The 15,554-nt window shown below is 42.9% G+C and overlaps 1 protein-coding gene across 16 annotated transcripts in view; it reads left to right on the top strand.

Annotated features, from left to right (window-relative positions):
* Window positions 1–15,554, top strand: part of nav3 (neuron navigator 3) — a 387,811-nt gene that overhangs the window by 290,918 nt on the left and 81,339 nt on the right. For all 16 annotated transcript variants that reach the window (XM_076721935.1, XM_076721938.1, XM_076721926.1 and 13 more), the window contains 2 exons: window positions 4,364–4,432; window positions 10,598–10,740. In XM_076721935.1, the coding sequence (XP_076578050.1) occupies window positions 4,364–4,432; window positions 10,598–10,740 (212 nt within the window). The remainder of the gene's footprint in view (window positions 1–4,363; window positions 4,433–10,597; window positions 10,741–15,554) is intronic.

Raw genomic sequence — 15,554 nt, forward strand, 5'->3', positions numbered from 1 at the left:
AGAAATGTGTTTGTGTGGCCATGTTTAATTTTGTACTGGATACTGAAGACTGTCCTAATGGGAAAACACTACAAGGATCTTTTTTTGTGTTGTTCCGGGACTTCTTCCACATCGCTGTGCAAATAATGTCTCAGAGAAGCAAGTCAGTAGCAGCGTATTGCTGTTATCACACCTCAAAGCCTCAAGTTGGGTTGAAGGAGGTCGACGTGGATGGTTGAGCATACAAATCATGTCCTTTTAGCTCTAAAGACAGTGCTGTTTGCATCACTTTTCATGTGTACAGCACTACATTCACCTTCAGGCTATCCCAGTCTGGCCATTCTGAACAACTTTAAACACGTTTGCCCTCCAACTTGGTCAGACCACCTAACCCAACCCATAAAATAGGAACGTTATAGTTCATTGTTGGCTACAGGGGCCCCAAATAACCTATTTTTGTTATGCTGGGAGGACTTGTTGATATATTGGGACAACAGAATAGGTGCAAGATGAAGGCAAGACCTTCAACTTGTACTACAGATTCTTCCATGTACACCATTAATGCAGCAGAAATTCAGGAACACCAATTTCCACCACCTCCACCTGTAGGTGCCTGCAGTGCAACACAGAAGCTGTTGAGCTGTCACAGGCTCAAATGGATACCTGACTTCATGTGTGTGTCCAAGCAACAAAGCTAGAAGTGGCATAGCAACACAAGTGCTGATTGGGCTTTGAAAGGGCCATGTTGGACAGACCCCCCCCCCCCCTCCCAAACATGAAGGTCGGGTGACATCTCATTACCTGCTGTCATCACTGTGGCTTCAGTGCCTGAGCGCCCCCGCCATCTTGGATCTAAATCCCATCAGTTTGTGTCTGCCCTCAGCGCTGCGGCTACAATTGCGTTGAAACTGATATTACTCACATTTAATAGGACAGCGATGGCATCCAATATCGCTTGCATGTGCACCGCAGTGTTGTGGACTATTAGACGAAGGTACCGCTGATGTATGTTGTATTGGATCAAAAGTGACAGACTTTAGCCCCCTCTGCTTCTCCTCTTCACCACCACCACCACCACCACCCCATCTCCTTACTCCTGATGCTGCCCTCATGTGTTCTGGTGTCTTTTTCCACATTGGAAAGATCTTAAACGCTGTGGGTTGGATACGCACTCCAGGCTGGGGACTCTATACCATCGCCTTCATGTTTCATTGCATTTTATAAACGTGGAGGTGGGGGGAGGGAGCTAGGATGAGTCTTGTGGTGGAAAACTGTGCACCACAGCACCCCTGTTTTTTTTTTTGTTTTTTTTTACTGTCATATACAAATGTGGGCTGCTGCTGCTCCATGAGCTGCGCTTCCATTACCTTCTCTCAGACTTCAGCTGCCTTTGGTGCCTTTAAACATCACCCTCGTTCCTCCTCCTTGCTAACAGCTTTGCACTGCACTCCCACTCTGAATATGAACAAAAAAGAGAGACAAGACAGAAGGAAAGCAAAAGGACAAAAGCTTATTTCCTTTAGAGGAATGTGATGCACTAAATTGATGCTTTTTTCCATTGAAATGCTGAAAAGGCATTTTAGAGTGTGACAGGCTCCATTAATCTCTGTCTAAGCTTGTCTTTTCCGTGTGCTAAGTGCCATTTAGGTTATTTAATAGAGCGCAAAACACTACTGGGAGATGGAATGTGGTGTGGGTTGTGGAGGCGTTTGGGAAGCTAAAGAGAACATACTAGTTGCCAGACATCATTAACCAATATATCATGTATCATATAGTTCATTAATGACATGATATTTATGACTTATGCTCGAGGCGGCTCTGAACTTGTTTCCCTTGCGTTCTGCTGTCTGCTCTGAAGCTCGTTAGCATAACACCACATCATGAAAACCTGCAAGGTCAATTAGAAATGTACAGTGACTCAGCACTTCATCACAGGTGGTTTTAAAGGGAGCTGAACTGTCCAGAGGGAGAGATGTAAATAGACAAAGACTGTGTGTGTGTGTGTGTGTGTGTGTGTGTGTGTGTGTGTGTGTGTGTGTGTGTGTGTGTGGGTGTGTGTGTGTGTGTGTGTGTGTGTGTGTGTGTGAGGCTGTGCATCTACAGTATGTGTGTGAGAGGCAGATGAGAAATAGTGTGTGTTTGAGAGAACTGGAACCCTAAAGATACACTCTTATAGAGTACAACAGCTAATTAAAATTTTGCTCACCTCCTTAAAAGATCCTTGTTGTTCACAGTTCGACCTCTCTGCACAAAGCCTCAAATATCACACTGTCGTCCTGCGACGGCCGGTTTGATTCGACAAGATGATGAAATTTATTCAAGATATTGACTGCTAATCTGCACCGGTCCTCCTTTTTTTGTACTCGTCTATAAGACGACATGATGCATGAATAAGAAGCTGCCAAAATATTCATCAGCAATAGATTTTTTATAAAAGTCACGGCCAGTAGGCTACTCGTGCTGAACCCTGTTCCTTGTAAAACCAATTTCTAATACCTGAAACATGTCATTTCTTAAATAGAGTCGTTAGTGTCAGTTCTGTTGTAATCTATTTCTGCTGAACTTTTATTCACTTTGCATGAAACACTGAAAAGTGAAAGTCTGATTTTGAACCTTTTGGCATTTGTTTGCATCCATGCAAAGTGGAGAACTGCATGCTAAAAGCAGACAGAGCAGAAAATAAGATGTGTTGACTGCAGTGCGTCATTCAGCCACCCAGTATAGGTAGTTTATTGTCTCTGTCCACTCACTCACCAACGCCAAACCAGCAGCCCACAATCACAAAACAGAGAACAAGTTGTTCCTCGTTGACGGGGAAGAAGGAGGTCTAAACAGACCGCTGGTGTTTGTTGCTTCGTCTGTCCTCCAGCTGAAGCTCAACTGCTCTGCTCATTGTAGAGGACAGCTTTAAGACAGTTTTACAGTTGAAGTGCTGCAACTCTGTGTCTCCAACCTCAAAAGGAACTGATGGGAAAGTTTCTATCTCTGCTCAGCCTGTGGAAGGTATGAAGAAAAGTCTACAGTTAGCTTCTTTGTGCTATAAAGTCATTTATTTGTGATGTGTTAACCATAAAGAAAGAATCATATAATAAGCACGTCTGACTTGCAGTTATTTAAGTTATTTGATGCTGTGTTATGAGGTGGAAAGTACAGTCAGCATTTTGTTTGGAATAGGATCTTTGTGAGCGAACATTTTCCTGTCATCGTTTACACGGTTTTCTTTAATGGACACATTGCTCATATTTCTGTATATAACAGCAGCTTTTTGTTAAGGTGCCTCTAAGAAAGCTAACTTGGCTAATGTCAGCAACCATTAGCCGAGCCTGCCACAATACTATTTGCAATATATTTTGGTTAACATTTTCAACCCTTTTTTTGTCTTTGTGTGTGGTGTATGGTTTTGTCTATAATTGCTGGGAAAAAATGTAATTTTCTTTCTTTAAGGAGTGAAAAAAATAGCAGAAAAGTCTCATATTTTGATGCTAACGTTATGCTAGCTGAGGCACAGTTAGCCTGAATGCTCTCTCTCCTTATAGGCAGCAGTTTAAATGTTGCTGTTGCTTTGAGTGGGCTTGTTTAGCACTGAAGTCAGCCACAAACAATATTTTCCCCAGGCATTTAGAGCAACTAGTTAAAAGAGAAAATATGTCCAGATGATAGAGGGCTAACTTTCAATAGAGGCTCTGTTCATTCAGTTTATGGCAACAAGTGACAAACGCTCACATGGTTGCGAGTCATGCAGTTCACACAGGACATTACACTCAAAACATTTACACACAGGAATAAACAACCTCACCACCTGGCCTTCGACTTTTCATTGTTTACAGGGTGTGTGTATGATGATTAAAGGCATCTCTTTGTTCATAAAGCACTCTACAAGTAGCTTAACTACTTCCTGTCAGCCATGAATGGAGCGCCCGCATGTAACAGGCCGCGTTAATTCCCGTCTCTGTGAGTGACTAACAGTGAGCGTGGGGTTGTAAACTGTGACTGGTGCTGTGGGCATTTCCTTCGCCTCCGCCTCGTGTGTTGTGTGTTTTGGGGTTTTCTTCAAACGATGCCACCACGAAACTGATTGTGAAAGTTTTTCGGGGCGTTTTATTTGAGCGGCCCTATAAATGGATTGAGAGATGTTATTGGCTTAGTCATAAGCGTGTGGTAATAAACATGTGTGAGCCATCATGTGAAAAATCAAAGCAATGTGCCCTGGCGTGCTCCACTATGAACTGTGCTGCTTCTTTCTCTCTCTTCTATCTGAATGCCTCCTCTCACTCACATTATTGTATTAAGGCATGGATTTAGAAAATTCCAGCGAGACGCTAGTCTCATTCCTCTTCTAACTGTGTTAACAGCCTGTCCGTCATCTTCTCTGCTCTCTCCTCAGTCTCACAGCACGATATGCAAGTCCTCCGGGCCATAGTGGAATAGGGTCACCACAGAAGAAAAACACAAGGTAAATATGGCAAATATGTACGTCTTTGTTTGCTGGTTAATCTGAATCTCAGACTATGTCGTTCTGTCTGCTGAGCACTTACTTTTTTTTGCATGACCCAGTGCCTTCATACGTTTGACCTTTTCACTTAATGTTTTAAGGTTCTTGTGTTACTCTGGTGCCACCTCAGGAAGGTCAAAGGTTAGGGTCAGCTAGAGAGTAGCTGATAGGGATTCACTGTCTTGCTTGAGGATGTGCCTCATGGCGGCTCACAGACTCTCAGATAGTAAATGTTCATTATAGTATTTCCTACTACATTTTCACAAGTGATTCAGCCTAATTAAACGTGCCCTTTCAGTTTTCAACACCCAAAGTGTGACAAATCTTTTCTGCGAGTTGAATAGACTGCCATTGTAAATGTGCCTGCCCATAATTTGCATTAGTCTGAGTTTTGCCCAAGGAAGCAAGTATTCAGTTGATAATTAGAATGAAATGCAGCCATCATGGCTTTATATATGAATGAAAAAACACCCGCTTTCAGAGACTAAAGACTAAAAGACGTCATGCCGCATGATTTGACTGACCAGTGGCCGCAGGGAGACTACAGTGCATGAACATATCAGCCAGTACTTTGTCCCAAAAAACAGGATATTGAGGATCACTGTGAAGTTTTCAAACAAGTAGTTATTTTGCACTTAAATTCTGTTAATCTCTGTCCTCGTGATGCGCTGCTCTGTGTGATGTGTCCTTTGGGAACAGCCCTTTTACACATCTTGGCAACGAAGCTGCTGCTAAATAAGCTACATAAGTGTTATAATGACACTCTTTGTATTGCCAAGTTCTCGAGACTGTAGCTTAGCAGTCAGAGAACCACAGGCTTCAACTACTCTTGAGGTGTCATGTGTGAACTGGTAGACATATCAAACCCATATATCCACATAGGGCAACTTGACCTACCATGCCATAAACATAAACATAGGCTTTCATTTTTACATATGGGTATGTGCTTGAGTGCAGGTCTGTACACCTACTGTCCACATTTAACGTGTAGATACAAGCGAAAACAGCCAGATACTGTTATGTACATCTGGTACTGTATGTACACACCCCAGAGTCCAGTTGTCTGACGCTTGCAGCATTTGTTCTGCCTCCGAGGCAGTGGGAACCAGCGTGTTGGCAAATAATTCCTCTCCAGCCGCCACTGAGCAATGGCAAAAATGCTGCAGCCAGCAGCTCCGACCCTATGGGTGGTAATCTGCCCTCTCACATCGCTGACCACAAACCTCACTGCTGCTGCTGTGCAGAAGAAGCTCCCAATTTCATACACACATATGAAGGCACACACGTTTACACAAACTGAAAAACCTGTGTTGGCGGTCAGTGAGTGTAAGCATCCCTCTGTTGCCTTCTGATTCTCAGCCGCACAAGCCTGATTATCACGTTTAATTGCTTTCTTGCCATCGGAGAAGTTATTTTTAATCGCCATGAATTGTCTCCTCTGCTAGCCCTGAAGCAAGAAAGTTTTTGCAGTTCTAAAATGGGAAAACAATTGATGTCTCTCTCACATACTGCGCTGAATGAAGAGCGTTTCCCTCAAGGTGCTGGAGTTTTGCCATTTTTTATGCGCTTTATGAGACATTCTGCTCATTAGCCAGAGCCAAAAGAACGATCCACTTCACAACAGCGAAAACTGCACTTTTCCCTGGTTTCCAGTGTTCCTAACAGGGGTGGAAACACGTCCACTGTGTTGCATTTTTGTCTCTGGTCTGTTTGGATTCATGCTTCCTAATTCGGGAGGTGCTTTCTTTGATGTTATTTATGTTCCTTGGTGTTCATACCAGTTAAGTATGCATAAAGGAAGAGCTTAGGTCCAAGACAAGTGGTTGCCCTCAGTTTTTTATGCTTGGTTTTCCAAGGATGAGTAACTGTTAGTGGGTGCTGATATGGAGCTTTTTATGCATTTCTACACTCCTCATAATGACTTGCTTCCTCTTGTTGGTACTCATTTCTTTCTTATCCCTAATTAACCACTCTGTGGTTCTCTTTGAAAACAAGAATATCTGAATATGTGTCTGTATAAACTGGCCTAGTGTGAACACACTGCCGGGTCTAGGTGCCTTTACTTCCCCCGGAGTCACCTGTGTTTAGCATCTATGCTCTGCTGGTACACTTTTGTGTACTGTAACGTGAGTTGTGTGATCTATCACAGTAAGCATCAAGTCTGCATTCAAGAGTCAAGAGTCTGAAGTGAATACAAAACAAGGACTGTCTTCAAATGGAACATACATTTAGGTTTCTTGCTACAATGTAAAATAGATCTGTTTATTGTTCTGAATGGGCTGAAGATTTGATATGGCCCTTAAAGTTCATCATGCTTGCAGCAGGGGGGGATGTTTGACACCTTGTTGGCCACCTGCTACCTTGTGGTCCTGTCGTCCATTTTAATGAGCCTGGGGTGGCACTGGCTTTGCCCTGAAGGTAGCATCAATCCCACTCTCTCCTCTGCAAGAACTTGTGTGGAGAGCCGGTGAGTGACAGGCTGAATAATGTGTTTGTCCAGCCTCTGTTTTCTACACCTCGCCATCAGGCTGGAGGTCCTCTCTGTGTCAGATACACTTCCCCAAATCTGTCCTAAAACAATCGCATTTCCCTCTCTAGCCCCATTTTGCTGATGCATTATCAAACATGTATTTTGGAAGATGAAAGAATCTTATGATAAAAGGGACTCCCTCTGATTTCCATCTGAATTGCCTCAATCTCACCCTCATTTTCCCACTGTTTATCTCTCATTTTCTCTTGTCTGGGTTTGCAGCTACTGTATTTTTTTCTCAGATTCTATCTATCTGCGTCTATTTCCCTTTCACTCCCATTCTCTCTATTCTTTCCTTTGTTCTTTTTCATACCTAGTTTTTTTCTTTTAATTGCATGGTCTCCTCAGTTCCTTTCCTTGTTGATTGTACCTGGCGGAGCTGAAGGCCCAATAGTGGCTGTTATCAGTGAAAGTGCGTGTGTTTTTAGGTGCTTTTACTTCTGTTTTGTGGTGAGATATTTCATTTGAACATAAAAATTCAGCCTCTTTTTTTCCTGTCACTTCTATGCTCTCTCTCTCTTTCTCTATCTCTATTATTTGGCTGCCTCTGTACTAGTGTGCATCTGTTTCAGCCCAGTGAGTGGCAGCCTCAGCTCTGGGCTGAGGACCACCTCTGGCTACAGCTCAGTGTGATCACTCAGGCAGAGCATCAAGTCTCTGCTCTCAGGCCTGGATCTGAAGTCTGTTGGTGTAGCTGCTGTAGATGTACAGTCGGGTGTTTTAGGATCTAAAAAAGGAAATCAAAGGAACTGAGTGTAGGCACTGGTACGTTTACTGCTTCTTGACGTCAGTTCTTTTGCATTTTCTTTTTGCACAATTGTTTCTATAAAACACAGTTTGCATGGTTCAGCACATGGACTGACTTATTAGGCTATTCTGCTCTGACTACATGCCGTGCAGGTTGCTTAATCGCTGAGCCTTGTTCTATTTTTCAAGGGAGACACCCAAAGTAAACTTGAATTTTTGCAGCTATACACAGTACCATTCAAGTCCCTCTGCTGCAATAGTAAAAGTGCTGAATTTTGTTTTCGCATGCTGTCTGTGTTTCTTGTTGCATCAGAAAATGCAGCGGGTGGTGATTTTGATTAGCCCTGCAGCTTACAGCATAATTTGCCTCACTGATATCACTTTGTGGAGCTTCCTTCTCCTGCTAATCAAGTCCTGACCTGCAGAAGTAATGCTAAAAGATGAACTGGGAGCGTTAGCAACGACTCGTTCCAATGGTATGTTTGATCGTAGAAGAAAAAGCAGGACGTACTGATTGACAGAGAACTATTCCAGATGAAGTTCATCACAGCTACTTCTGTTCTGTTTGTCCATACTGCACGTCGATCACTCCTCCCGTTTGTTTAGGCCCTAAAGACAAAATGGAACATATGAAATCTTTTTTCCCATTGGGGGTTTTGACCACTTCAGGATTCCATCCTTTTAAAAAACTTTCCTCTCCGACATCTCGGCTCCATCTGCGATACAGACGCGAGTGACGTATTCAGCGTAGCAAATCGATTATCTTTGTTAAAGGACATCACAACGGTTTGCGGGTCAGGAGACAGAAAGACATCAAGTTGTCAAAATGTATGCCAGGTTTTTTCTGTCCTTCTTGATAGTGACACGGATGAGGCTATGGATGGGAACACCCATGGTCTTCTGATGCAAGCAAGGCCTTCACTCAGTGCCCAATTTTTCATTATTACCTCCCGTTAACCCCACGTTTTTCTGTTAAATTTCCTGTAGTCTATCTGACTTTGGGAAGTTTTCTGCTGTTTTCGCTTTTTATCCCTTAATCAGGCATGCATTTTGGTTGGATTCTACTCAGCCTAGAAGCTTTCTAGTCACAACATGCGGACAAGCAATGCAAAGACACTCTGAAGAAGAAAAACATGTATGTTAGGCCAGGTATGGACCACAGACTGTGAAGTAAAAGGCAGTCTTTGGAATCAGTTCATAAAAACCACATCAAACCATAACAGTTAAGATTAATGGTAGAAATACATCTAAGTTATCGTAAATCTTGTCATTATCCCTGAACCAGATGCCAAATCTGTGTTTGAAATAACTTAGCAGCAAACAGATGGGTGAGAGCATCTGTCAAAGTGCATAAAAATGTAAAGTTATTGTACAATAACAACAGGTTTTTGATGAGATAATTCTTTTAGCGCTCTCAGGGGAGTCGTGCAAATCCTCCAGCTGCAGCATGGCAAATCAACATTTGACACTGGCAGCTTTGACTCTCTGTCTCTCTCGAGAAAAAAGATTATGCAAAAGTGTGTATATGTGTGTAAGAGTCGAGAGACACAAACTTCCTTGGGAGACGTGTGTAAGCATTTGTTTCTCTATACAGTGTCAGTCGAGGCAAAGAAGTAAATTGTGACTTTACATATAGGAGGATGAGGGAGAGGGCATCCAGCATCTGTTTTCATGTATTTCTACTGCATTTATATATTTACTAGGCAATAGTCAGTGCTGACAGAGCTCAATCAGCCTGTCATGAAGCAAACTTTTATGTCTTTTTATATTTTGTCACATAGTTCCACCAAAACTCAAAGTTCACCGCCTTCTTTCAACCTTCTTCCTCAACCCCCAAGGGAACACACACACACTGTCTTACCCTTATCCCTTGATGTCTGTTCATCTTACACACTGACATGTACTGAGCCCAGGTTCAGTAGTCCCGTCACAATGGAAGGACTCTTTCAACTTATAGTGGGCAACTACTGGTCTGTACTGAATGAGAGTCTATACAGCGCAACTCAAGGCCTAACGTATCCTTTGTATTAACAAGGAGGAAATCTTAGAGACCATCTGAAGTTAAGAATATATTTATTGAGAGGTTTACAGTTCAGATGGTGGTGAAGATAACAAAAATAGGGATGTATCCATCTTTTATTGTGCCTTACTTTATTGGATCATAACACATTGGGTATGGAATTAATCTGCAGATGCTGCAGTTCAAGAGGAGACCAAACGTTTGGGTTGTGTTTATTGATGTGTATTGTTCGATTTTGGTCTAGCCAAGTCCTGGAAAAGCTATTTGCTCTGTTGTCCATAGCAGAAACAAATTCCAAACTGTTGTTGTTGATCACTTGTAACCCAATAAGTGGGTTTTTCAAAAATTGTGAGTCACTGCAACCTCGAGAAGGCCGTGAGCATACAGTCATAAATGCTCACAAAGAATATTAGGCTGATTGACACACACGCTACCAAACGCCCAGCAGACATCATGCACATATGAACATATGAATGTACATACGGGCTTGAGAGTAAATTATGGAGCTGTCATTTAAAGCATGGGTGTTTGTCAGCATTGATTTTGTAAAACAGAAAAAATGCCTTTATTTATTCACAACCATGTCTGAGGCAAAGCTGCTCTAAAAGTAGAAATGAGTTCAGTCTCAGGAGGGTGGAGACAAAGATTTCCAGTGTTTTAAGCTAAGTAGTATCGTGATGTCCTGGTCACAAATGATTTTCTGCCACTGACCTTTAACTTGGCTATAGACATATTTCTGCTCCCAAGGGAGCTCTATCTGAAGGCTACCTTTTCTCTAGAACTAAAATTCCAACATCCTAACCCTCTCTTTCACAATCTGCCCCTACAGGTTACCAGGCCCCTCCAGAGTACCTGCTGCAGGCAGCGGGGCCTCCAGGAGCCCGGGCTCATCAAACCTCAACCGTCGCAGTCAGAGCTTCAACAGCATTGACAAGAGCAAGCCTCTTCAGTATGCCAGTGGCAACGACAGAGGTAAGGACGGCATGCTACAGTCTCTAGTACCACAGTACACACTGTGACTCTTTCAGAAGCCAAGATTGAGACTGTGTTTGAAAGATGGAGTTGGTAGGAGTTGATGGCAGGTAAGGGCACCCACTTTACATTCTCCATCCCAACCACTTGATGGCACCACTGACTCAGACAGACAAGCCGAGGGCTGCAGAAGAGCCCAGTCCCTCACTTTACCAGTCTTAACCAGTCTGCTGAATCATCCCCAGTTCTTTCTTCCAAGTGAGTTGTAATGGATGCCATTAAGCGGAGGCGACGACTAATTTTCACAGCGTGGCAAGAGCCATTTGAGAAATGATGGAAGGGGCAAATTCAGGCTGCTGCTCTGTCAAGCATGATGAAGCTAATGAGGGTGATTCTGTTTTTGAGAGAAGGATCTGACAGGAGCTGAGATTTGGAGCGTATGGCAGTTTATTTAGCACAGAATTGATTATTCACAAATAAATAGTTGTTTCAACAGCCTCTTCCTGTGGTTAAGAGTAAATGTATCAGCTCACAATGTTTTAATTGCTTAATGTCTTTGCTGTTGGCTCACTCGCTATTTGTAAGAGCTTTAAGATTTCCCTTTGGCTCGTTTACAGGATCCATCATGACTTATTGGCTCATACAATGATAATAATTAAAACCTGTCCCATTGCGCACAGTCATTAAGACCATTCCGACAGCTTGATGACATTATAATGACAACCTTTTGCTTTGGCTCACAGTGTATGCAGTCGTAAAATGTTTTCTAGCAACTGAGATCTGGCTTTTAATCTTAAAACACTGCCCAGTGACTGAGGAAAAACACTGCAGGATTCAGTCTGTGGAGTTGAGAGAGGATCAGTAGGAGGTGATGGAGGTGGAGGAGAGATGCAGTGAGTGGCATCAGGCAGCAGTAAAAAAAAAAAAAAAAAAGCCTCCAGCAAACTCCTTTTTGGAGTCTGTCTTTCGCTCTCGCTTTCAATCCTAAATGTTCATGCAAGATGTGCATTCAGCCTTCCGATTTCTGTCTGAAACCTCAAACTTATCAACCAGAGGGAAAGGGAAGGCGTGGTGACAGATCATGGGAGTAAGAGGGCGCATGGACAGGGAGCATGTGATCAGCTAAAGAGACAGCAAAGAGGAAGATTATGGCAAAGCTGATATAAAATATGAGTCATTGGTTTTGGGTTCCTTCAGCAAACCTCATTAAAAAGGATTCAATTGATCAGTTTCTTTCTGTTGTTTGGTGAATATGGCCAGCACACGTCCTTTTTCAGACCATTCACGCAATGCAGTTGAGTCCTGGCAGAAAACAAACCCTTGAGTTTGCAGAGATAAGACACCAGGTTTTGGAGTTTCACTGCAGGAGAGATGAAACAGTGTTTTGGTCTAAAGTGAAAGGGAAAAAAAGAAAAATCAATTGTGGGGAAATGTCAGCAATGCAGACAGAAGCTTCTGGGCAAAAGCAGGTAGTAAAGAGAGCAGAAATGGATATAGGAAGTGTCTGCCACAAGCCATTTTCTACATGTCTTCTTTAGTTTATTTCCTCTCGTACAGTTTCATTTGCTGCTGTCAAGGTATGCATTCTCTTCTTTAGCCTCCTTTCATACAGTAAAGTTTGACAGGTGTCAAACATCCAGGTTTTGCCACATGATGTGATAGTAAAGTCTGGATCTTTGTGCAACTTCACAGAAGAACCTCCAGTTTTAAGAGGAAAACAATGCAGTGTATCCCAATCCAATTCTAATGTCCTTCTGACCTCCTGTTCAGTTTCTACTCTGCCTCACACAGTGTTCACATAGGCTCAGTTTACACTTTGTTTAAGGTGGGTTCAAATAAATCAAGCTTATTTACTCCATTCAATTAGATACACAGTGACGATATCATGTTGTGTATTCTGGCAGCTAACCATATGTACAGATTGTAGCTTTGTGTTATACCTCTAATGATGTAAAGGGGCCTCCATGTGGGTGGAAGTCATGTTTTTGTTTGTTTCCTTAGCTTTTTCTTATGTTAAGCCATGTAAGGCCTCATGGGGATGAACCCATCCGAGTGTCGTTTTGTTTCCCTGCTCACACACAGTGAAGCTCTGACCAAAGAGAACACGAGCTCAAAGGGCACTAAGAGCATTGCATCAGTCTTGTTGCCATGCGACTATTTAATTAGCTTCAGCCAACTAAATTGAAGCATCAAAGAGCAGGGTTTTTCGTTGTAAGTAAAAATGGGAGAAATGAAGTTGGTGATAGCTCTGCTTATTGTTATGAATGAGGATGAGGAGGCAATGGTGAAACTGGAGAAGCTGCAGACTTCCTCCAGCAAGGCAATAATGTATTATCTGTCTGACAGTGATGTAACGGGGGGAGCAGCTGAAGTTGAAAAGTGTTCAACTTTGAGTGCTGAGTGCAGAGTCAGGATGAGGGAAAAAAGGTCACTACTGCACGACTAGCTACTGACCAGCTAAGTGTATGTCGATGCATCTGTGTGCATGCGTGTGAGTGTGTGTCACTTCAAACATGAGCACCCCTCACTCCAATCCAGCCTTTCATTCTCTGTGAATCGCCTGTCGTGGAGTGACAAACGGCATGCATGTGCATATTTGTTGGGTCCACCACCGCCCAGAAGAAGTGACATTTCATTCCTCGTCCACCGAGGCAAAAAAAAAAAAAAGACAAGGAGAAAAAAAAAAGTCTGTTGCCATGGCAACGACAAGTCACTGCATGGTGAAAAGTGTGGTGGCGCTGTGAAACAGCCTCTGGGGTGGGGAAGCACAAGTGGACAGGAGGGAGGGGAGCTCTATGGGGTTAACTGACTAGACACACAAACACACACACAGAAGCACACAAATGCTTGTAACCTCTTTCATACACATTCATAAACTGCCTTAAGGGTCATTGCACTCTAAAGATGAGGGATGATATGAAGAACACACACACACACACAGACATAAACACACGAATGGATGCTCTGTCATCCTCACATATATCAGCATCAGATGGCTGTCTAGACGCACACTCATTTCCGTATACATGCTGATTTGTGAATTTATCTGGTGAGGATCTGTTGGTTTGGACTAACCTCTGCTGTCTCCTCTGCTGGGCTGAGATCAGAACCTTCTCTATTCTGACTTGTCTCAGCTTTCTAAACTCCTCACTCATTACAGGAAAACAGCAGAGCTACTGGATGTTCATTGCCCTTTTAAAAATGCAGAAACGGTGTTCAGATACAGGCAAGGAGACGCTCTGCTGTTGTACAAACATACTTTCACAAAACTCATTCACCAGCACATTCAGAGAGGACGCGCACACTTTTGTGCATGTTTGAATGTTAGAAATCTACAAGCGTAGATGTAAACACACATATCCACGTCCACACATGCATGTGCCACCAAATTAACACCATCTGTCCAATGTAATGCATGCACACACTCTTATGGCACATGTCTTGTGGCGTCTTCAATAATTAAATACAGAGAAGAATGTGAAATAAAGATCAGGTCTCAAAATCTTTCCAGATAACTAAGAATAACTGACGGCTGATGTGACAACTGTTTGAGATTTACCTTAAAAGCTGCAGAAATTCATATATGTAGAGTGTGTTAAAGTTGATATTATCAGCACGCTTTATTAGCTGGTTTTGTTGGATTGTGTCCTGAAATGATTTCCCCGAGATATCCATGACACCGTCAGCTCTAGCAGCAGTAGTTTTGCACCTGCCGATTGGCCACGGACATAAAACGCAATCCTAAAAATATTTGAGTACCACAAGTTTAACAGAAATAGCCATGAATGCTCTCTCTTGCAAGCCTAATGAGTCCTGTGTTAACTGTAAGGAAATAATGCATAATAATCGCCTGAATGAAGACATATGGAAGTGAATAAAATTCCCTGGCTGTTCCTACACATTTTACAGTTGGGTGCTGGATTCCATTTTATACACCACAATGTAGAGAAAAGTCTCTGCCACAGCCTGACAGATTGCACTTTTCACTCCGGATCTGACACAGTGCACTGAGGAATTTTCAGGCATGTTTTAAGGTTTTAGAGAATGTTGTCAGAAGTGTAAGCCGGTTAAAGTCTCTCGACCCCGGCCACAGCTGAAGCTGAACCCCCTCCCCCCGCCTTCCTGAAGGGGCCTTAAGCTGCAGACTGGAGGTGACTCACAGCCAGCTGAACCCTGCTCGCTGTGCTGACTGACATCCAGACAGACACTCAGTCTAATGGTGCATAACTTCATGCTGTCATTCTGTCGCCTTCCTCACTTTATTCCCGCCCCATCTCTAATTCTGCCTCTCTTTCCCTCTCATAACTCACATCCAGAAGATGCATTTCTGTCTGTCTGTGCCTCCCTGTCCTCTGTTGTGTCCATCTCCCTTGAATGCAATACTTATCTGTCAGGTAATGGATCATGTGTGTGTGTAAGAGAGGCATGGAGGGAGGGAAAGAAGAAGTGCTGATGGCCGGAGTGTCAACCAGCCGGGAAAAGTGGGGTGTGTGTAAAGGTCAATGCGTAGTGGCGGATATGAAAACATTTATTTTTCACGCATGATGGATGTTTATGTGCTCTGTGTGTGTGTGTGTGTGTGTGTGTGTGTGTGTGTGTGGCTTGGCTCAGCATTTTATATTTTCCTAGTACCATTTGACTGAAAATCTGGTGGAAGTAAACAGCTTTGTAATGCATCATAGCTCATCATTCAGGCCCATAATGGAAGAAATGCCAGCGAATGTGATAAGTGGCCAAAATAGAAATGGTTTGAATTAAAAAAAAAAATGATAATGTGCAAACATCTCGAGACTATATGTAGACAGATATCCAGC

Source organism: Chaetodon auriga, chromosome 22 (assembly GCF_051107435.1).
Source record: "Chaetodon auriga isolate fChaAug3 chromosome 22, fChaAug3.hap1, whole genome shotgun sequence".
Lineage (NCBI taxonomy): Eukaryota > Metazoa > Chordata > Actinopteri > Chaetodontiformes > Chaetodontidae > Chaetodon > Chaetodon auriga.